The sequence below is a fragment of the Poecilia reticulata genome, linkage group LG7, assembly GCF_000633615.1.
Source record: "Poecilia reticulata strain Guanapo linkage group LG7, Guppy_female_1.0+MT, whole genome shotgun sequence".
Lineage (NCBI taxonomy): Eukaryota > Metazoa > Chordata > Actinopteri > Cyprinodontiformes > Poeciliidae > Poecilia > Poecilia reticulata.
In genome coordinates, this window is record NC_024337.1 from 5,178,331 (window position 1) to 5,200,225 (window position 21,895).

Below are 21,895 nucleotides of genomic sequence, written 5' to 3' on the forward strand. Positions count from 1 at the left end.
TTCTTCTCGCGTATGAYGAGCTGACGGCTCCTCTCGATATCGCAGACCTCCTGCAGAATGCGCATGCGTGCGCATGCGCACTTACTACATGTATGCTATTCTGACATGTATGGCTATCTGACAGAACACCGGCCCTCTCTCTGGCTCCGCCACTGCCCCCATGGGCACCTATAAGGGCCCGGCAGGGGATAGGTCCGCGCCTGTGTTAGAGGGATGAGGATGAAGCTCTGCAAAAATAATGAAGTAGGTCACAGATGAAAATTGGCCTATATAACATCGAAGGAATGATTATTTGCATGAAACCTGGTTTTATCCAGTGTCCTCTTCCAGCATTAGAAGCCTCAACTCCTGTCACCGGTAGAAACACTGAGTTTTCTTTATAGTCTGTTACTATGGCTGTATAACTAGCCGTGCATTTCTGGAGCGGAAAATCCATAACTTTGCCATTAACGAACTCGGAGCCCACTTTCTACAAAAACCAAGATTTTTTTCTTTCTCTGATGGTCATTGAATGCGGCATACGTCAACAACCTTGAGACCTCGCGAGACTTGTTTTGGCACATCCCGGTACTTCCATCATGGCAGGCAGTAAGTTGGTGTTGGAAGGCAGAGTGAGTATAAAAAGCTTTCTTTTAGGCCTCAGCGTCGTCCTTATCCCGCTCATCCGGACCTGGTTCGGACACCTGGATTGGGTCTTTGATTATCTGACAGAGACTCCAGGGAAAATTGCAATTTGTGTCCACATTGCGGCTATTAACGGCCTTTTGCTTGTCATATACAGAGGACCAGTGTATAAGGTAAGCACATACGATGCTCTACATCCCGTAAATTTGACCAACAGACCATTGCTTGTGCTTAAAATGTTTCCTGCTCTTCAGTCTGTTGCTGGGACGAGCAGAGAGTTTCATTCTCTGTTTCAGCCTGAGAGAAGGATTAGCAAACCCCCAGCTTATGTTCGGTGCAGATAATCTTATTAGGCGAATCGAGAAGACAGCTGGTGTTACCTAGCTAAGCATAGAACCTCCGGACACAGCGCTGAAGTGGCACATTAGCAACATATTGTTTTACTTTCCCATGTGAAGCTGTACGGAAGCTCAGACGTGCCATTGCTGAAGAACTCGGTCGTTTTCGTAACTTTGTTGAATTATTCCAGCCACAGAGACTAACCCTGGAGTATGCAGGAATGTTTTTCTTTTGTTTTACTTATAAACAGAAATTTAATAGTGGTTCTTTAAAAATGGCGACACGTGTTCTTTAATCAACGATTTCCCTTCATCATTTTTTCCCATGATGTTTGTCTTCAGTTCAGATTAAGCTAAAAAGTACTTTATCCCAAAGGGAAATTAAATGCTGTCGTAACTCATATCGTATAAGTATCTTCAAAGCGTCATTTTGAACAGTGTTGCTGTGGGCAGGAAGGATCTCCAGGGGCAGTCGGTCTTACAACAAATCTGCAGAAGCCTCTGACTGAAGACTGTTGTTGTATGACACTCATGCTAACAGCTCAACATCCACAGTATTCCTCATGAACATATCCTGGATGATGACATCATAAGTTGCTTTGCTAATCCACCTTCTTTGCTTTTGCCGCTCCTCTGTAAACACCATAAACAGTATTGTGTTTATCTAATACTATATAAACAATACATATGCTATATTACAGTAAATAATATTAGATGGTGTTTCTGGAGTTTACAGACTCTCTTTATAGGACATGTTGGCTCCAGCTAATTGTGTCCATGAGAACAGAACGGTCTGATGTTAACGGAGTGTCGTGGCCTGTTGCAGGTTGCTGTGAGAGCCTGCTTCCTGGGATTTACGTTCGGCTGTGGCCTAATCATTAGCTTCTCTGACACCACTTGGACACATTTTGGCTGGTATGTATCAAAAATGAACGGCATTGTTTGGTTTTTGTCAATTAAAAAATGTCTTGCAGCGATCTCTATCAGGAGGGTCAGACAAGTTGTAACGTGTCAAATGTGTCTTCCTCCAGGTACATGTGCTCCCTTTCATTCTTCCATTACTCTGAATACCTGGTGACCGCCGTCATCAACCCTCGCAGCCTGTCGCTGGACTCGTTCCTGCTCAACCACAGCCTGGAGTACACTCTGGCCGCCGCGTCGTCATGGCTGGAGTTCACCGTGGAGAAGCTCACTGTTCCAGGTGCCGCTGCCTGCAGGTTTCTGCTCTGTGAGCTAACAGCTGTTGGCTTGTGTGTGGCTTTTATTAACAGGATGTTTGGGTTTCCAAAGTAGAATGAGATTAGCTTGATCTGAACAGCTGCTTTAAATAGCATCACTGGGGCAAATTAATTATAATGTTGTTTTGAGACCATTTTCAATTAATTTGTAGATGATGGTATAATAATGCAAGTTTGCTCTCCCAAAGACTAACGCACTCTAATTTTGGAAAAGAACACTTTAAACTGGAAGATATTTTAAATATTCCAAATAAAACGACCAAAAACAATAAAGAAAACAAAATAAAAAGGTCACTCCTCCAGTCAGTGAATTAGATGTGGATGTTTTGCCTACATCTTTATTAGATTTTCCCGAAACATTTACATGCTGTTCCTCTCTCTTGGCCTCCGTCTCCTGCCATAGAGCTGAAGCATCTAACCTGGGTCAGCTTGGTTGGACTGGTCATGGTGCTGTGCGGCGAGGGCCTGCGGAAGGCTGCCATGTTGACGGCCGGCTCCAATTTCAACCACATTGTCCAGAATGAGAAAGCCCAGAGCCACGTTCTGGTCACCAGCGGGGTCTACGCCTACTTCAGACACCCGTCCTACGTGGGCTGGTTCTACTGGAGCATAGGAACTCAGGTGACACGATTCATGCTGCTCTTTAGTGTTAATGAAAACTTCACTTTAGGACCAACCACTTGAACAGCTTCAGTCAGTTATTTACCAGCTGTTGCTCCTCACTGGTCCTCATCCATCTCTGTCATGTCTTATAGCTTTGGATGTCTGATCTGTTAATATTCAGGATTTATGAAAAGTTACTAGAACATCTACAGCATTCCAACATAAAGCGTTTGCAGAGACAGGACTCCACTTTGACTGATCTCTTGAGAGCCATTTATCTGAGCCCTAAACGGGACCGAGAGCGATAAATGACATTTAATCTGATTCATTAACATGAGGATGGACACGCTGAGCTTGGAAATTCACTGGTTATAGACACCAGTGAATTTCCACTGTCTTACTACTAGTGATTTTGTCTTGTCAGTTAATATTTGTATTGCTATTGAAAAATCCAAAGTATTCTACAAAAAAAAAATTACATAAAGTTGGTTTTAACTGCTTCAAAATAAACAGCAATGACTCAGAGTGGAAGGAGAACCGCTGGCGAGGAAACTGGATTAAACTGGTCTGGCAGCAAAAATCTAATGAATGATGATCAACATCACCTGATGAGAAATGCTTATATAGTGATGCGTTTCTCATGCATATCGCCACGGCCTGCCCTCTTTAAATGTTAGTTTGCTGCCATGTTGTGCTGTTTGCTGACGAGCGTCCGTTGCTGCAGGTCTTGCTGTGCAACCCGGTCTGCATCCTGGGCTACACGATAGCCAGCTGGCGCTTCTTCCGGGAGCGGATAGAGGAGGAGGAGCTCTCGCTCATCCATTTCTTTGCCGAGGACTACGTGGAGTACAAGAGGAAGGTCCCCACCGGGCTGCCCTTCATCTCTGGCATCCGGGTCAACTAGTCCCCATAGACCTGGACACCAAGCCCAACAGACTTCAAGCTCATTAGCAGGTCAGACCTGGTGGCGATGTGTGGTCTGCTGGAGCAGCTGCCACCCCCCCCTCAAGGTGAAGCCCCAGCTGAGAGCCCGCAGCAGCTGCAGAGGCAGAGTGACGGCAGCTGGGCTGCTGTTTTTCTACCAACGTCCAGTATATGAACAGAGAACCTCAGCTGTACACACATTCCCACTCTCGCCTGTTTCTGTCTGCATGCCATCACCATGGCGATAGGTTTCTCATCCGCCGGCTGCTTTGCCCGGACACTTCAGCATCACATGTCAGAGTTGACTTTATGTATTGGAGATGTTTCGCAGAAAATGAACAATATTGAGAGGTTTTACGGTGGAGGGACACGCTTAAGGTTTTTCCCAATCAGAAGCATTTAAATGGAGGACCTGTTGATGCAGAGTCTAAATCTTCTACTGCTTTTTTTCTACATCTTCTGCTTGCTTACTCACCATAAAATCAATGTCCATATTTATTCCTGACCCCACTCTCTAAGGTCGTAAAAAACGTGACATTTTCTGTCACCTGGTTGGCATCGTAATATGACTATTTCTACAAAAGCCATTTTTTCTCATTTGCACTTTCTCATTTTGAGCATCTTGTTCTATGTCTGCAAAAACAATTAAACAATGAAACCTTCTCTACAGAAAGGAGAACCAGGTCCAGACACCAACCACAGACGGCCTGTGGTTGGTGTCTGGACCTGGTTCTGACAGTCTGGCTGGGAGGAGGAAGAAGATGGTCACCCTCTCCTGTGATCACTTCCTGCTTTTCTTTCATCTAATGATATTTTCTACACAGGGAGAGATGAATTAAAATTAAGAACTGCCTGAAGCAGGGATAGAAAAGGGACCAGCAGGAGAAAGTTGACCTTCACTTCTAAGACGCCTAAATGTAAATGTTTCTGTAGATTTTTACTACTTTTTCTTTCTCTCTCAATGAGACATGCTGCAATATCACATTACATGTGCTGTTTAGCTGAGCAGGGTGTCCTTTGTTTAAAACATAACATAGGACACCTGAATTTAGTTTTTTTTTCTCTCTCTTTAAAACTGTAGAGGTGAGCCTCTGGTCTTTTCTGTAATGGGTGAAGCTGTACGTGTGGCAGAGTTGGGTCTGGGGAATCTTCTGGTGCTCAGGGTTTTGCTTTGGTAGTGGCTGCTTTTTCATCCATTTTGCTTTCCAGATGTGTTCTCATCTTGTGGCGTCCCCTCGCGTTCATTAGCATCACTTAGCATCATTTAGAGTCACCAGGCATGATGACTTGTACCGTTTAATATTTAAGCATTTTTTTGTTGTTTGTTTTAAATCAATAATTTATAACGACTGTAGCACAAACTCTGACGTCCTCTAAGAACTCCTAGGTTCTCATGTTGGAAGCGCATTGAGTTCCAAAGTTGTCCCAATAATTCTATCACACATTTCCATAGTTTGTGCGTCTCTGTACAAACCACAAACAGACCAAAGTATTATGCAAAAGATGTTTAGATGTATGCGTGGCACGTCGCAGTGGGAAGGAATGTTGCGGTCAGGATGTTGCACTAAAGTCTTGACCTCCACACTTTGTGTTTCATAATAAAGTCTTCCCTTCATGGTTTACAATTCTGAAACAGACTGTATTAAAGGATGGATGAGGCCACTCTGAGGCGTCAGGCAGTCAGGTATGCAGTGGCGCCCAGAAGGGGTCGTGACCCCTGTTGATGAAAGCAGCCTCCCAGAGAATCATGTTTAATTCATACAAAGGCATACGGGCCATCTTCTTCAATCAAGTGTGTTCCAATTCAATAAAGCATAAATATATATATATATACATATAGCCATGACTGAAACCAAGTGCATCCCCTTGTCATTCTTTTGAGTTTAATATAGAAATAATTTGGTCTCTAAAAGGTTCTATCAGTACAATATGAAGTGGGCTAATTAATCCAAAATTGAAAGGTTTATATAATTAGAAGTAAAAAATCACCTCTTACCTTGACTGCTGCTCCTAAAACTTCCTATTTCATATCTCATTGCATGCTTTGAAAGCTCACTGACAGGTTGTTGTGCTGATTACACACCCTATGTTAATCAGTTATCTAATAGTCAAGTGGCAATAACATTCTGTTCCATCAGTCCTCTGGCTTTAATCAAAATGAAACGCGTGTCATGAAATACCAACTGAATACTTAAACATGTCATTTGAAAGGTGCTGAATTCCCCTTATTACATTAAATGTTTCATATTTTTATTGAATTGGAACAAACATTAACACAATTAAATGAATTGTATACTAGTCAAGGCCCAAACATCGCCTGTTAGCAATGTTTCCAGCACCTACAGTTTGTCTCAGCTACTGTTTTAGCAGATTGGCCTCCAAAACCCATCAGAGTTTGATCATCTATTTCCGTCAGTCCCTCTGCAGCGCCTGCTCTGACGTTGACTGCAGAGACGACTCATTTCCACCACATTCAACAAGACAACACTCCAAAACTTTGGTCTAAATTTGAAAAACAGCTCAGTAAAGGTGATGTTTTTGTTTATCTTTTAATGTGACACATGTAGCTTCTCGACAAAGTACATGGTGGGAGATTTCTGGTAAATGATTAAAAGCTGTGGGTAAATACATGGATTTTATGCTGCATTTTACCTGAATAGAGAACCTTTATGGCAGGTTTTCCACTTTGACTGAAAACTGTTGACTATTTATTCAGCACTGCTTGTATGAAATAAAGTTGAGGGTATCTAAACGGCTGTTTTTTTCCTCTGATACTGATATATTAATATTTCTGTCATGGCCAATAACTGATATTTGATATTATATGTATTATATTTTATTACACTTTAGGCACCTTAAATAAAACAACCACACTGCTGACTTCTCCACTGCTTCAGTCCTGCGCTGCAGCACAATCACCATCATCACACGACCAAGTAAATACCACATGACCAGCCTCCTCCTCACCCCCTCCGGAAACAAATGGCGACAAAATGGAAATAAATATCGGTTGTTAATATCGCCTGGTTTTATTCATTAGACAAAAATTAATAAAACAATTATTCATTATTGTATAATGAATAATGACCCCATCAACAGGGGTCACGATGAATAATGGTTCATTATTCACATTGGTCCAATATGCTCAAAACAAATGACGGCCGATTCCGATGTTATTGCTGATATTTTATGTATCCCTAGAATGCATATAATCTGCTCTTATTTAGACCAGGTTTTCTAAACATGAACTAAATATGATTCTTTATTTTGAAAGCTAAGGAAGTTTTCTAAAATGTGTTTCTATTTTCAGATTTTAGGGGGGGGATCGTCTAACTTTTACAAAGGAGGAACAAAAACTAGGGAGTAGTCTTTTCTATTATAGTAAAAAAAAACATACATGGATTATTCAAAAATAAGATGCACATTGTTTAAAGCTAAAAAATACAAGACATATTTCTTATACGATGATATCCTAAAGAACACAATTGCTAGAACCACCCTTCGTTAAATACATTTCTTATTTGGTTTTCTAAGTTGAGATTGAATTAGTGCCGTTTAATCGATCACGGATAACAGGATACGATCAGTGACTCGGTATTTTATTTTGAACGCATGCGCACTACTGGCTCTTCCTTTCTGCTAGCTTCTCAGCCATGGCGCCTATTGTAAGTGAAGCGCTCTGTTATTACAGTCTTAATTACAGCTCAATAGTCGGTGGTAGCTTCCGAGAAAATGGCTGTCGTGACAGTGCAACTGTGGTTTAAGGTTTTAGTGTCATAAAATCCGACTAACGGCCGGTTATGAGGCGGCTTGTTGTTAGTTTGGGTCTGCGGCGGCCTGTTAGCTGTTAGCTCGTAAGTCACCACGTTGTTCCCCCAGCTGATGGCTGCGCTTAGCTTCTGCTGAGATTAAATGGCTAACGAGATCAGATGATAAGCTTGGTTTATTACTTTCTTTATAATCCTGTAGTATTTGAAGCCTGAAACCGAGCTGAACCAAACGGCTAAATCTTTTAGAAACACCCAGGAATCAGCTTTTGGTTCCGCCGTTTATAAAACAGAAAATAGCCCCAGTTAGACCAGACGAGTGTTTTAGTCCAGTTTTTAAATATGTGTGTGTTTATTGACAGTGTTTTCTTCTATTAGCAGAAGAAGCAGAACACCGGCAAAGGTGGGAAGAAGAAGAAGCAGGTGCTGAAGTTCACTCTGGACTGCACCCATCCTGTTGAAGATGGCATCATGGACGCTGCTAATTTTGTAAGTGCCGCTCACCTCGGCTCTACCCCTAGATGGGGGGTTGGCTAGTAATAATCATGTTCTCATCAGGGAACAAATGTGATTTGTCGACGAGATGCAAATTAGCGACCACAGCAGCTTCCCTGTTAGGAAGTCTGGGATTGTGCTCTTCTGAGAAATCAGCAGAATGTCCGATTGTCTGTAGATTAACATGCAGAAGATGTTGCACAGCAGCTTGACATGTGGGTCACAACAAGGATATTACTGTGTGAGTGGAGAGATCTAAACAGAATGACTTTAAGGATGCACATAATCATCATGTGTGTTAATGTGTGTGTGTGTTTATGCAGAGGGGCTGGAAGACGCCATTGAAACACTTGATACACCAAGACTTTTAAATCTCATGATCAGCAGATCAGTCTGTGCTATTAATGCATTAAAATCAGTCAGTCACTGTTACACACATTACTGTCAGATTCTATTTATTGTGTAAGACGGCTTTCAAATGGAGAAAAAACATATATTGACAGATTTTAAAGTTTGGTGTCAAAGGCCACTAGAACCGACAAAACCTTTCAAAAAAATAAAAATAAAAAATGTGCGCGAGTTTGTAGCCATGTCAGCAGAAAACATGCACAGCAGTATTTTCAGTAACATGGCAGCACAAATACCCAATCTGAACACAGAAAATATTTAGCAGTTTGGTTTTAAAGCTCGTTATGTGAGCAAGAGAAGCTGCAGGTCCATGTTGGACAGCCGGACAAGTTGACTTTAACTTCTGTTGAAACCAACTTGTGTTAATGCCACTGCACTAACACAACCCCCTGTGTGACTGGTTTCCAGGAGCAGTTCCTGCAGGAGCGCATCAAGGTGAACGGGAAAGCTGGCAACCTGGGCGGAGGGGTGGTGTCCATCGAGAGGAGCAAGAGCAAGATCACAGTTTCCTCTGAGGTCCCCTTCTCTAAGAGGTGAGGACCAGTCAGTGTTTATATTCAGGGTACTGTGGATGAAACTTCACCATGGAAACGGATCACCTCTACCTGCTGTCTGGGTGAAAGGGCAGCTGGTATCACCACTGTTTACAATCTTTTTGTGTTGTTTATAGAATTCATACCTTTATATAAAAAAAAGATGTGCAAAATTCTTTGCTCTGCTACTTTATAAAACAACAGGAAAGGAAAAACAACAGCTTTGACAAAGTGTACAGATTGGAAACATCAAGTCTATGAATAGGACAAAAGAAAGTAGACAATAAGATCAGTAAAACACTAATAAAAGGAATACAAATGTGTTTTAAGTGTAAGAGCAGATGATGTGGGAGCAGCAACTCTACAGGCTCCATCTCCTCTGAGCTTCAGTTCAGCTGATCAGCCGGCCTGAGGCATAGGAGCAGCTCAGAGAGGGAAGACGGGACAAGACCTTGTAAACCTTTAGGAACTCTGAAATGCACAGTCATCCATGGGTTGGGGTGAAGGGGGGGCAGATGTGTCTCCTTCTCTGCAACTCTACAAGCCGAGCAGCAGCAGCAGCTCATTCATCCATGTGTCTGTCAATCTGTCTATGCTTTCTACAGGTTCTGCATATCAAACCTGGCTGTTGTAGAAAGTCCAGAAACGTGTGATTTTTGTGTTGACGCTTGAACGTTTTCCTAAAAAAGGACGAGTTATCTTGGCATTTTGAGTCAGGAAATGTTCAGGAACGCTAAACATCAGAAGATATTCCATAAATCACACCAGCAGGACAAACAGGAGCACACGTCGACTGCAGATTCAGACAATGGAAAAGGATGAAAGAATGGTCCATTTTCTCTTATCCCATAGTGTGGATAGCAAGTATTTGGACTAAAGAAATTAAATAACCATGGCGTCCTCCCAGGAGTAAAACTGTATAAAAAGATCTGACACCTTTGCTACTAATTTCCCCCCTTAGTAGCAAGTTTCCGGATGGATCAGTGAAGTGTGTGTGAAGTGAAGTGTCTGTGTCCAGACTTAAAAGTCGACAGCTGGACAAAATGAATAAAAGAAGTGGTGAGAAAACATGTTTCTTTTAATTGAAACAGTACCAACTGTAGCTTACATGCATTTGTAAAGTAAATAAAGTCACCAAGTACCTGCTCTGAATAGTTTGATACCTTTTTAACCTTCACACTTAACATCTGAAGGAATCACTCTAAGCCTGATGACCTAATCACTCTCCCGGCGAAGCAAGCAGTGAGTGAGCAAGGTGACAGTTGGATGTTGCGATACTTGCGGATGAATATCAATTTTTTTCTAGGAAAGAAAATATTGATATATATCGCAAAATCGATATTATTACACAGCCCTACTTCAAACACTAACATACGCGCAGGCAGCCAGACAGAGACGAAGCTCACTCTCAGGTTTCTTATCTGTTGTTTTAGTGTATGTTGAGTTCCTGTGCTTTTATTAATTTAACTATACTGCTCAAAAAAATAAAGGGAACACTTCAGTGTTCACTTAAATGTTAAAGTGTTCCCTTTATTTTTTTTGAGCAGTGTATATTGAAACTGATTTTACGGGTCTGTTTGTGCAGTCATTTATATGACATTTAGTATCTTTTCAGATTAATTCATTCCATCCTGGTTGTTTTGTTGAAGAAAGATTAGTAACCCTGTTTGTTAAAAGCTCAAGTAATTCATTTAGAATCAACAGTAACAGTCATTCATTTTTATCTTAAGTTATTTTTGGGTCTTTAAAGCTCAGCATCAGATTGAATGTTGCTAGGAAGTGTAGTTTGCCATGTTGAAAATTCTCTTTAAAATGCCTGAAATGCAGCTGCTGCATGAATTTGGATTATGTACCGTTTATGTTCGTAACTTGTACAAGTTGTACTGTTGAAACAATTCTACATTAAAAATGATTAAATGAAGGCATGGTGCTCAGTGATAAGTCACTGTAGATGTATTCTGAAGATGCCTGTTTTCAAATGGGTATTTTAATATTGTAGCAAAGGAAATAGTCACCCATCTTTATCATAATAGTACCACAAAATATGCATTTTTCTGTCCGCATTACTCCCTCTGACGGTCACTTGTGACCAACCTTTCACTGGAACAGCATTCATTCTCGGACATGTTGCTCATTCACAAGTCATGCAATTGGTGGAAGTATTTGTGTTTGAGACTAATTTGTTATTTTGCAGGTACCTGAAGTATCTGACCAAGAAGTACCTTAAGAAAAACAATCTTCGCGACTGGCTGCGCGTTGTCGCCAACACCAAGGAGAGCTACGAGCTCCGCTACTTCCAGATCAATCAGGATGAAGAGGAGGAGGAGGATGAAGATTAAATTGGCATTTCGTAGGTTTAAATAAATTTTGTTTACAGTACAAAACCTTGTCTGTGTTTTCTGAGGTTTTCAGTTGATGGAATCCATACGGTACCAGGATAGGTCTGGTATTTTGTCGACCCAGCGTGTAGCATCAAAGGTGTTGGGCTTGTATTGAGGAACGATCGCTTCGTTGAGGCTTTAAATTTGACTGAATTGTTAATGTTTGCTGGTGACACATGAAGTGTGCCAGTTTGACACTGAAGCTCAATGGAAATTACCTGTGCTGCTAAGAGAGAAGTACCGATCCGAATGAGGCATCTGCTAGTTCAATGTTTGGAAGCGTGGCCGACGGCTTCCTTCACTTCCTCTGCTGCCGTTGCTTGAAACTACGAGCAGGCCACAATTTTAAGGTTTTAGTCAAAAATTGACAGAGAGAATCCAGAGTCGAGGGGAATCAAGTCCTGGCTGTTGGAAGAGAGAACTTTTCTGGAAAGGAATTGCACAGGAAGGCAGTGGCCAGACTGAGGAATTAGAGTTTAACCCTCCCCACAAACCCAGACATTATACATTTACAGAAGTTACATGCAGCAGCTTTAAGTAAAAATGTTTATTGTGCTCGCAGGTGAATTATTCAGCTTTTTTTAAATGTATTGATTTAATCAAAAAAGCAACATGAGCTCATTTTACATGGACTTTATTTAATCATTGCAATGAAAAACAAATGTAACCAAGAAATCTCATCATAAAAATAGAAAGCAGTACAAACAGAACTCTGCCTGATAAGAACAGATCAGTTCTGGAAGTTCTGGCCTGCTCGTGGATCCGCTTTGAGCGTTGGGATAAACGAAGGCTTGGCGCCGACAGGCTCCGCTTATGGAGTGAGCATCCTGGATACAAACACTGAAGGAAGAAGATTAAAGGAATGTAACATCAAGTGGAGTGCACCAGCTCAGAACATCAGCTTCCAACTGTTTGCAATCGGAGGCAGCGGCAGCAGCAGACACGGGCTCAAACTGCTAAACAACAGATTCATCATGGCCTCCATACCCCGAAATGGACGTAGAGAAAAGGCACAGGTATGGAGGATTGGTCTCTGAAACCCCTCAGCAGCCAAGAACTGCTGTAGCACCAGGAAACATGACATTTTCAAACAACACAAGAAGAAGAAGGTTAAAGTGGAAAATCAAATGATACAAGGACAAATGTGGGGGGAGGGGGGAAGCACGACTGCAAATCCTGAAGAGCTGGGAGAGACGCTCTGCAGATTCATCGTTTGCCTCCTCTCCCAACTCTGGTTTTTAGTGTCCCAATTCGCTTGCAGCCAGTCTGCTGGTAGTTGAGATGTTTTCTGCACGAACTCCTCTGTCCCCACCGGTTACCGGGCCAGGAGCGCCAGCTGGCTGAGGCAGCTGGGTTCCTCCTAGATGGTTCGGGGATTATACTCGGGCAGCTTCTTCAGCTTCTCCTGTTCCTGCTCAGAGTCTTGCCTGGCGATGACCAAGGAGTGGGAGTAGCCCATCACCACCTGGGGAGACCAACACGTTTCAAACATCTGGGGCTGAAAATCTGAGACCCGAGGAGCCGCTGCTCCTACAGGCCGGCTGTTTTCAACAAACTACAAGTTTCTACCAGAAGCTTTTAGCTCTGGAGGTCAAAAATCACGAAGTTTAATGTACTCCAGGTCATTTTAGGTTTTCCCATTGAAAACATGTTTAAAATATATTTCTTTCATTTTACCTGCTCAGTTAAAGAAACATGAAAGATTTTAATAAAATAAATATCCTGGTGTTACAAGTTAGTTTCCTAACATTTTGGGTGGAATGTTTTTCATATTTGTTGGTCAAGATCATGTTTATTATAAAACCAACAGCAACCAGAATATGAAAATACATCCACTGATGCATCTGGACACATCATTAACGGTGTTCTTGGAGTCATTAGGTGAACCAGGTGTTTCATAAACCCTCTTCCAGGTGACCCGGTCCACATGGCTAACTAGCTACATTGACTCTCTTAAGCCACAACCACCTTGAGGCTTAAGAAAACCGTCTCAGAAAACTTTCACTGGATTTAGCCACAATGAACGACTGAGCAAAGTCTGAGCTTGGGTAAAAAAAAAAAAAAAAGTTGTTGGATACTTTTGGCACATTTTACATGAATCCATAAAACCATGGGTTGTAAAGAAAACTACTTTTCATTTAAGAAGATATCCATTTGCCAGTGAAAAACATATTCCAAAAATGGAAAAAAAAAAGAGACAACAGGTCCATCTGCTGGACGGACCTAAACCTGCGTGTTGTGTTTCCACTGGCATGGCCTGCTGAGTCTGTCGGAGTGATTACACTTCGTAAAGACATCCAGTCTACACGAAAAGCTGCAACTGTACCTTTCCCAAAGCAGATTTTCTGTCTTCTGTCTTAGCGAGACTCCTGGTCAGGAGGATTTTGTGTTCCAGAACCGTATAAGCAGGGTTATTTATTTCAGATGACCAGTTCTGTCAGTAAACTGGCTCAACATCACTTCAGAAAATCAACAAAGGAAGTTGGTTTATTCTCCTCCTTCAGATTCCTCAAAAAATTATCTAACCAGTTTATGCAGAAAATCCTCCAAGATGCATGCAGATTAATTCCTTCTTTTTCAAAAGCCTAAAGGCTCCGACATAGCCACAAGGCTCTGAAGTGCTGAAGTCGGTTCTCATCGACTCGTGTCTAAAGGTTAGACCTGCATGGACGACTCCATGTGTAGCGTAGTTTTGTGCCGAGTTGCGGTCATGTACCTGCTCAATATAGACGCCGTCCAGAGTTTTAACTTCCTGAGCAGTTGTGGAGGATTTGGGCTTGTTGTCTCCGTATCCCTAAAAGTCAGATGGAGAAACAGATCGATTGGATGTTCTCCTGACTCGCAGCAACACAGCCAACACCATGACCAGAATTACCAGCTCTCCACAGGTGGGCGACGGCCCCCAGCTGATTGTGCTCTCATCTGCTGCAATGATGATGCTGCTTTTCCTGTCAAACACACACAACGCAGTTGGTTTTACGCCCCGTTAAACCCTGAAAACCAGGAGCAGGAAGCGCTTGTCGAACCAGCTCACCCGCAGGCCAGGCTCCGGATCTTCCACCCACACAGATCCTGCACAGCTTTGGGGTACATGGTGGATTCTCTGGAGGTGTTGGTCACTCCCCAAAAGAACAGCCCCCCTGCAAACCAGCAGACGGTCAGCAGACGGTCAGCACATGTCATCTACGGCTTGTGTTCCGCTCCTCTCTTACCCATTTCGTTGAGGGCAAAGGAGCACTGGTAGCCGGCGTAGATCTGGGCAGCGCCGCGTCCCGGGAAGTCAAACAGCTTGACGAGTCGGGGAACCATCTCGTCTTTCTGCTCTGTGTGGCCCAGACGGCCGTAGCCTCCGAAACCCCAGCTGAACACCCGCTTCTGGGAGTCCAGCACCAGCTGTCCACACCCACCCACCCACACACACACACACACACACACACACACACACACACAAAACAGTGTCAAGAGTGTTGAAGAAGTTAGCTGAACCAGCAGCATGGAGGAGGGCTCTCTCTCACCGTGTGGTTGGCTCCACAGGACACATCCCTCACCACCACATTGGGCACCGGCATGATCTGACCGTCCTTGGACTTCTCAATGAAGATAGCAACGCGTCGGGGGATGAGCTCACAGTCAAACTCAATGCGCTGGGCTCGGGCGATAAACTTGCCGTCGCTGTTGTGGCCTGCAGAGACACAGATCAGTAAGCTTTACCGTCATTTGTCACAGGAAAAGTGAAGTAAAATTGGTTATTTCCTATCTGAGCATAAAGTGATGTGTGCCATTTAAAAAGTTGAATCAAACAGGACAGAATGTGTTCTTGAAGGGTGCAAAACACACTCGCTTCACCAAAGCAGATAATGGAAAAGTTTTTACCTAACTGTCCGTACTCAGGGCAGCCGAACGAATACAGGTTTCCTTTGCAGTCCACCACCATGCTGAACTCGGCACCGCAGGCTACCTTCACCAGAGGCTGACCATTGTAGGAAATCTGGGGAAAAAGATTAAAACACTGGGTATGCTGGAATCACTGGAGAACCTGGAAGTGTCAACTGATCTGGGATGGATCAGGAATGATCTGGATGGAAGCCACACTCACCGGTGCCGGGCTGAGGACTGCATCAGTCTGACTGCCTTGGCCGAGCTGACCCAGTTTGTTTTCACCGAAGGAATAAACGGTGCCGTCCTCTGAGGAAACAGCAGCAAAACTCTGTATTTTTTCCCATTCATACAGAGATTCGAACACTCTGATCTGTTTGGAAAAACGGTCCAATCGCTGCTGGACCTGAGAGTTTCTGCCCACCTGTAAGTGCCATGGTATGATTGCGTCCGCAGGCTGCAGAAACAATCACCTGATCGGCCAGGCCCTCGATCAGCTTTGGAGCCTCCAAACGTTTGGTGTCCCCGTGACCGAGCTGACCTTTGTCATTACGACCTGAGGAGGAGAGAAGACCGCAGAGGTCAGGAGAGAACGCTGCTGGAGGAGGAGTTCAGAGAGAGGGAGCGTCGTGGAGCTTACCCCAGCTCCAGAGCTTGCCCTCAGTGGTCATGAGGAGACTGTGAGCAGCGCAGGGGCCCGACACCACGCAGCTGACCTGGACGTCGTTCAGACAGCCGTACCGGTGAGGACCCCACAGGTTCTGGCCCAGGTTACGGAAAGCAGCTGGAAAACACACAAAGACCACACAGTAATGATGCTCGGTAATTACAGACACACACCACCCGTTAACTGTATTCTGTGTCCTTTATGCAGTTTCTGCAGGTTGCAGCAGCCATGATGAATGCTCCTGATCAAAGACCCTCTGTCCTTGCTGCCATTGTGACAGAACAGCTTTTCTATCACATGTCCAGCATCCACCATGGAATGTTTCGCTCTTCAAAAAGAACATCTGGGGATTTTCGATTTGGCATAAAATGCATATCCCAATATCTGTTGTGATGGGTGAAGTAATAATATATCACAATCTGTTTTTGGCATAAAATTAAAATAGAAAGGGAAAAAAAGCACATACTAGTTGAGTGGAATGTACTCTACATTGCCATAAGTAGGTTATATGCTACCAATCCAAACACCCATCATGGTGTTATTTAAAGCAAAATTTGCTGCTGGCTTTTGCTGTGGTTTAAATTATTTGTTCAGTATTTTCACTAATGTTTATGTAATATTTTGTGAACTCAAAATGCTGTGGGCCGAATCTTTCTTTATCAATTGAGGTTCTGCAGTAACTTCTGTTTAGAGCCTCGACCCTCCAGTCCAGATCCCGTCAGCAGCGGTTCGAACCGTCTGGTAGAAACGTTAAGGTGAAGCAGAGCGAACAGTGAGCAGGACGGTACCATGAGCAGACATTCTTTATATCGGTCGGTGGGACCGATTCAGGCTGCTTGTAGCAAACCGGGCATTTAGTCCTGCACTGGGGCAAAATGATGAAGTTAAAGTCAGTTTTCTCTGCAGCCAAAGCATTTCTGTGTTTAAGCGAGGAGGGTTTTCCCGCTATTGCGAGGACAATTACAAAAATAAATAGAAACTGTTTTTCTAACTTCAACATCAGACTTTTGTTTTTATTCACAAACAAACAAGTGTATCTTGGGGAGAAGAAAAATTCCTGCCCATAATTTGATAGTTAGAGGGCGCAGCTTCGCCCCCCTCCTCACCATGGACCTGGTGTCTGAACAACATGGAGGCAGAGGAACTGAGAATCCTCAGAGTCATTATTAGACAAGGGAAGCCAGACTAATTTATGTTGCCAAATTATTATATTTAGCTACATATTATTGCTGAGGGGCACAAGCAGGCTTCCTGACACACAGATAAAGAATAAATAAATAAATGAATTGTAAAGAAAACTCAAAAACGGTACTAGGGGATCAAGGGTATAAGGGCAGGAGCTCCAGCCCCCTTCGCCCCTAAGTCCCCCTACAGGTGCCTGTTATTGCATTTTAGGCAAGAAAATTTTGATTTTCTAATTTAGAAAATGAACTAAAATATTTATTTACATTTTAATGTATTTTTAATATTGTAGAAAATAGGCTTAAGTGGTTAAATAAAAACATCTGGAGAATGTGCCAATTTTTTTTATCCAAATAATTGATTATCAAAATAATCGACTACCAAAACATTTAACTGCAGCACTAATGTAGACAGGTTGCATGATTTATGACTCTGTGTTGGTATGACCTTCGGCCTTATGTGCATGTGTGTGTGAGGTAGGGTGTGTTTGTAGAGCAGGTGTGTGTAGTAAATGAACCACACAGCACCAAGCTATTATTCAGATACTGATCCTGTATTATCATTTATCTTTTCTAGAACCGCACAGTTACGTCAAATTAAGAAACAAACAGCAAGTTGCAAGTTAAACCCACTGGAGTGCGACTCTGCGTTCTTGGAGTGCTAACCGGACCCACCACAGTGATCTGAACATTTCAACTAGCCAATTACAGTCCCTATCTTTTAAGAACCAAACTGCAGCAATCGGGATCCACACAAAGCTTCTCTTTCACCGAAAATGTTCAAAAGATACATCACCATCTGTAGATGATCTTTGTCTCTGCTGCTGCTCCCTGCTGACAACCCCCCACCCACCACCACCCCTAACAAAGCAGATTTATCAGAGAGCAGCAGAGAAGAGCAACATGCAGCCTGCCTGAGGCATCGCACAGCCTGCTGGGAGGGCGGCTCGCGGGGGTGGGGGGCTCACAGCGCAGCATGCATGCATATGAATGGACATTACTGTCACAATCAATTAAAAGAATCCTGCTGGCTGTTAACGTGCACGCTGCCTGCACACACCAAACAAAGAAGTCCATGTGGTCATCTCCACTCCTTTCACTCCCCGTGGCAGACACAACGCGGAACCCGATCAATCCCCTATTGATCCCGTCCGCTTTCACTGGCCGAGATCCTGATGGGTCAGGACAACCTTCTAAACGCAGATATCAACCCCAAGCCCCAAAAAGACTCCGACAGTCCCCTCAGGCCTCATCACAATGTTTGGGACCGATGTGGCATCGAGAGCGTCGAACACACAGCTCTGAGCCATCAGGCTCTGAATAGTCAGTGAGACTGGAGTCAGCCGTCTCTACTCAATCCACAACGAACATGTTTAATGAATCGAACAGATGAACACACCTCTGATGCCTAAACCCAGGAGGAGAACAAGACGCCTCAGGTAGGAGTTGTTTCTTAGCAAAAAAAAAAAAAAACGGCACATTCCTCTGTGGGGCAGGGTTCTGTTCACTCCAACCGCAGTCGAACACAACAACCAAACCGAGGAAAATACCGGCTTTGTGTTTGTGACGAGAGGAATCCAGCATGAAAATCTGAAGGTTGTCAGAGTCTAACAGAGGAAATGCTGTGAGTCCTGAGGGTTGGTTTGTGAAGTTAACACTCTACCTTGTTGTTTGGGAACCTCCTTTCTTCCAATCAAATCCCAGTTGGTTGCCCCAAAGATGAGAAGTTGACCTCTGACCTTTGGTAGCTCCAGTTTCTGCAGAAAGCAAACAATATTAGTTGGGGGGGAAAAAAATGCAAACCAGCTCAAAAAACCACAACTTTTGTTGTTTCATCTCAGGAAAGTTAATTAAAAGGGACAAGTTGGATTTCGAAGCTTCACTTGAGCAAAGACGTGCGAAGAATTTTCTACTGTTAGACGCCGTTTAAATTCACGGCCCAGGATTAGATCCTGTCACATGAAAAGGATCCCAATGACCAAAACAATCATCATCATCAGGTATAGTTAAAGTATTTTCATCAACTGGACTCAGATAAAAGCAGAGCCAGCTACCATATTGGGGGGGGGGAAAGTTTGAATCCAACCCACTATTTTCTCCTTGACGTCGTCCGCCACAGTGACAGGCTGGAGCCCGGACTTTGCTGCAGGTTTGCCGGGTTTCTTGTTGTTCTCCTGCTCAAAGTCGAACTCGTCGTCACTGCTGAAGTCTCGGTCTTTCCTTTTCCCTGTCGCCCTCTTCCTCTTCATCCCTCCATTCCCTGATACGTCAGTCACCTTCTTACGGGGCATCTTTTTGCAGTGGGAACGTAGCTGTTCATAGTTGGAAAGAAGCGAGACGCATTCAGACCAAGCAAAGGTTTGGACAGTTCAGAGAGACGGGGGGTGGGGACATGTCTCTCTGAACTGCAGAAGACTGGAGCCAAACAGAAAAACTGTGGTTTTTAAAGAACTTGTAAAGAAAAGGAAACGATATCAAAAGCTGCTCCAAACACGTCTCACATTATAATACTAGTACATTTCAAAATAAGATCAACTTAGAAGCAAGACGAGATACATTCCTTCTCATTCCTAATTAACAATAAAACTTTCCACACTTTGGTGCTTGTAATTAAAACTACAAAAACAACACGAGCACTTTGAGGACATATTTTCTAACAGGACGGGCCGTTTACTGCTGATCCATCACCTGGAAATGCATCAGTGATTCATGTATCAAGACGGATTTTGATACAAAGGAAATTCTTCATCTATTGGTACAGCAGTGTTAAACATTGTTACTTGTAAGAGTATGTGCTGTAACATCTAGAAAAAAAAAAGTTTTCAATTTTGTTTTGGACTAAAAAAAAAATACGCCAGAAAAAACGTTAATGTGGTCTTTTCCTAACATTATTCCCTCAAGTGACCAGGAGACAGAAACTAAAAACACCCAATGCAAAATTAGTTCAGGGATTGCCTACATTCGCAACCTTCTCCCCATTAGTTAAAAGTATATACAACACTTACTATTGTGTTTAATATTTATTCCACAGACATTTAATCCACCAGTTGAAATCATTCCAATTGTTACAATTAAGGAAAATAATTTGAACAGATGATTCATTTAGATCATGTGTTTTCTATCTGAATGTTAAAATAATGTTGCCAAATCAACAGTCTTATAAAAGAGACTTCTATGAGATTTGCATATTTTGTACTTCCTTATTGGCTCATAGAGATATGAATCAATACCAATGCATCTACGTCTTATGCATTCTGTTGTACAGCACTATCTGTGACTGACTTAATGTTTTTCGAAGCCAGTCAGAAGTGCAAAACACCCGTCAGATACAGAGTCCTTCAGTATGTAGTATGTCAGCTATCTAATATATATTAACTAACCAACTAATATCAAACTTGGGAAGAAATTACTGACTTTCTAAGACAAAATTCTACCTTCATGGTTTCCTGAGTGGCATGTCAAATTTTGACCAAACTTTAGTCAAATACACCTAAATTATTGAGTTTTTACTCAAGGTTTGGTCAAGAGTGTCCTGGGAGTTCAAAAGGTGGGATAAAATAAGAATCAACCTAAATAATGTTTGTTCTCTGACAGGAACATATAAATAGAAACTCAGCTGGCGCTTTTCACTGACTTAAGGAACTCCTGACCTTTCAATTTTTTTTCTGCTCTGGGCACTGTTAGGGCTCCATAGAACAAGTTCACCGAATGGTATTTAGCTGCCGCTGGTTCACCGTATTATTCCATATCACTCGGTACCACAAACCCATCAGTTGTCCCTGATGGTTCCCCAGATGAAAGAGGAGCCATAACCCGAAAGCAGACCGAACCGTGAGCCGGTATCCGTTAGCTTCACCAGGCTAAGCTCCACCGTTCTTTGTTCGGCTGTTTAGCGTGCTAGCTGCCGTAAAGACCCGCGGTACGGCAGGTGAACTTAGACGGTTTCCCGCTCCACATACAAGCTCTGTGAAGTTTGTGTGTTTAAACAGCATGTGAATTGTCTCAAAGCGGCGAACACTTGGAGTAAAACCGAGTAAAATCTTATTGAATGATGGGGCTCATTATGCTAACGTTACCTCGCTAGTGTATGCTAACAAACAGTCAAAGAGTCTGATGTTACATACGAACGATACAACACCAACAAACTTTAAAACCTCTTCCAAACTACAAGTGTTTCTATCCCATAACATCTGCTCCCTCGTTGGTGTTCCGTAGTCTGGCTAAGTGGTTTGCTAAAACTAAGAAGAAATGATATATACCGGTGATTTCCTGATTCAGCAGCTCTCTGTCCGTCTCCGGTTTGATTGATTTGAACAAAAGAAGCTGCAGTCTGCTTTCACACCACGTGGTTTGCATTTAGCATTCATACAGGAAACCGAGCACTCACCAATACATAAAACCAGACATGAGAGGGAGGCGGAGGTGACTTTGAGCTGCTGTGATGCAGCACGAAGAACCACTATGAGGGTACAACTCAACTACACTGACAGAGGAAACAGAAAGTTCTTTCACTCAGGAAAAGTTTTTTTTAAGAAACATAAACAGTCTGTTTGCTCTCCATTTCAGCACACAAGGCATCTGATTCTGTCACACACACACACGCACACACACACACCTAGTTCCCCTTTCAAGTGTGTGTATAATTATCTAAATCTTAATTCCCTTTCATTCAAAACTAAAGTTAACTTTGTTGTGCGGCAATGGGAAATGCAGGGAAACCTCAGTTTTGTCAGCCATATTAAAGCAAACATTTGCCATGAAAAAGTCTCAGATATAACTTTAGATTAACAAAGCCCACATTCGTGTAATATAAAAACAAGACCAAGTCCAAAGGAAAAAAGGTGAAGGCGAAGCAATCAT

General features: G+C 42.9%; 3 protein-coding genes across 6 annotated transcripts; 2 read left to right on the forward strand and 1 right to left on the reverse strand.

Annotated features, from left to right (window-relative positions):
• icmt (isoprenylcysteine carboxyl methyltransferase) lies at positions 1–6,479 on the forward strand. Its single transcript, XM_008412971.2, has 5 exons — positions 1–797; positions 1,789–1,877; positions 1,994–2,163; positions 2,604–2,821; positions 3,528–6,479. Exons 1-5 carry the CDS (start codon positions 579–581, stop codon positions 3,705–3,707), a joined length of 876 nt encoding a protein of 291 aa, XP_008411193.1. The 5' UTR covers positions 1–578; the 3' UTR covers positions 3,708–6,479.
• Positions 6,480–7,306: 827 nt separating this feature from the next.
• LOC103466979 (60S ribosomal protein L22) lies at positions 7,307–11,314 on the forward strand. 2 transcript variants are annotated; one of them, XM_008412972.2, is made up of 4 exons: positions 7,307–7,392; positions 7,873–7,983; positions 8,806–8,930; positions 11,125–11,314. In XM_008412972.2, exons 1-4 carry the CDS (start codon positions 7,381–7,383, stop codon positions 11,267–11,269), a joined length of 393 nt encoding a protein of 130 aa, XP_008411194.1. In that variant the 5' UTR covers positions 7,307–7,380; the 3' UTR covers positions 11,270–11,314. The 2 variants fall into 2 exon arrangements, with proteins under 2 accessions (XP_008411194.1, XP_008411195.1); XM_008412973.2 differs by having other exon boundaries at positions 7,326–7,392; positions 7,876–7,983.
• A 615-nt stretch (positions 11,315–11,929) lies between these two features.
• rcc2 (regulator of chromosome condensation 2) lies at positions 11,930–21,524 on the reverse strand. 3 transcript variants are annotated; one of them, XM_008412975.2, is made up of 13 exons: positions 21,423–21,524; positions 19,126–19,347; positions 18,699–18,792; positions 15,828–15,971; positions 15,612–15,743; positions 15,408–15,496; positions 15,185–15,299; positions 14,827–14,993; positions 14,524–14,704; positions 14,346–14,451; positions 14,187–14,259; positions 14,028–14,105; positions 11,930–12,776 (listed from the first exon to the last, which is right to left on the reverse strand). In XM_008412975.2, exons 2-13 carry the CDS (start codon positions 19,324–19,326, stop codon positions 12,672–12,674), a joined length of 1,485 nt encoding a protein of 494 aa, XP_008411197.1. In that variant the 5' UTR covers positions 19,327–19,347; positions 21,423–21,524; the 3' UTR covers positions 11,930–12,671. The 3 variants fall into 3 exon arrangements, with proteins under 3 accessions (XP_008411197.1, XP_008411196.1, XP_008411198.1); XM_008412974.2 differs by lacking the exon at positions 21,423–21,524 and adding an exon at positions 21,295–21,400; XM_008412976.2 differs by lacking the exon at positions 21,423–21,524 and adding an exon at positions 20,686–20,862.
• Positions 21,525–21,895: the final 371 nt, after the last annotated feature.

Coding starts and splice junctions, on each gene's coding strand:
- icmt (XM_008412971.2), top strand. CDS start 579: ATGGCAGGCAGTAAGTTGGTGTTGGAAGGCAGAGTGAGTATAAAAAGC. Junction 1,878..1,993: donor ACTTGGACACATTTTGGCTG/GTATGTATCAAA, acceptor GTCTTCCTCCAG/GTACATGTGCTCCCTTTCAT. Junction 2,822..3,527: donor ACTGGAGCATAGGAACTCAG/GTGACACGATTC, acceptor CCGTTGCTGCAG/GTCTTGCTGTGCAACCCGGT.
- LOC103466979 (XM_008412972.2), top strand. Junction 7,984..8,805: donor TCATGGACGCTGCTAATTTT/GTAAGTGCCGCT, acceptor ACTGGTTTCCAG/GAGCAGTTCCTGCAGGAGCG. Junction 8,931..11,124: donor GAGGTCCCCTTCTCTAAGAG/GTGAGGACCAGT, acceptor GTTATTTTGCAG/GTACCTGAAGTATCTGACCA.
- rcc2 (XM_008412975.2), bottom strand. CDS start 19,326: ATGCCCCGTAAGAAGGTGACTGACGTATCAGGGAATGGAGGGATGAAG. Junction 14,452..14,523: donor CTTTGCCCTCAACGAAATGG/GTAAGAGAGGAG, acceptor GCTGGTTTGCAG/GGGGGCTGTTCTTTTGGGGA. Junction 14,260..14,345: donor ATCCGGAGCCTGGCCTGCGG/GTGAGCTGGTTC, acceptor TGTGTTTGACAG/GAAAAGCAGCATCATCATTG.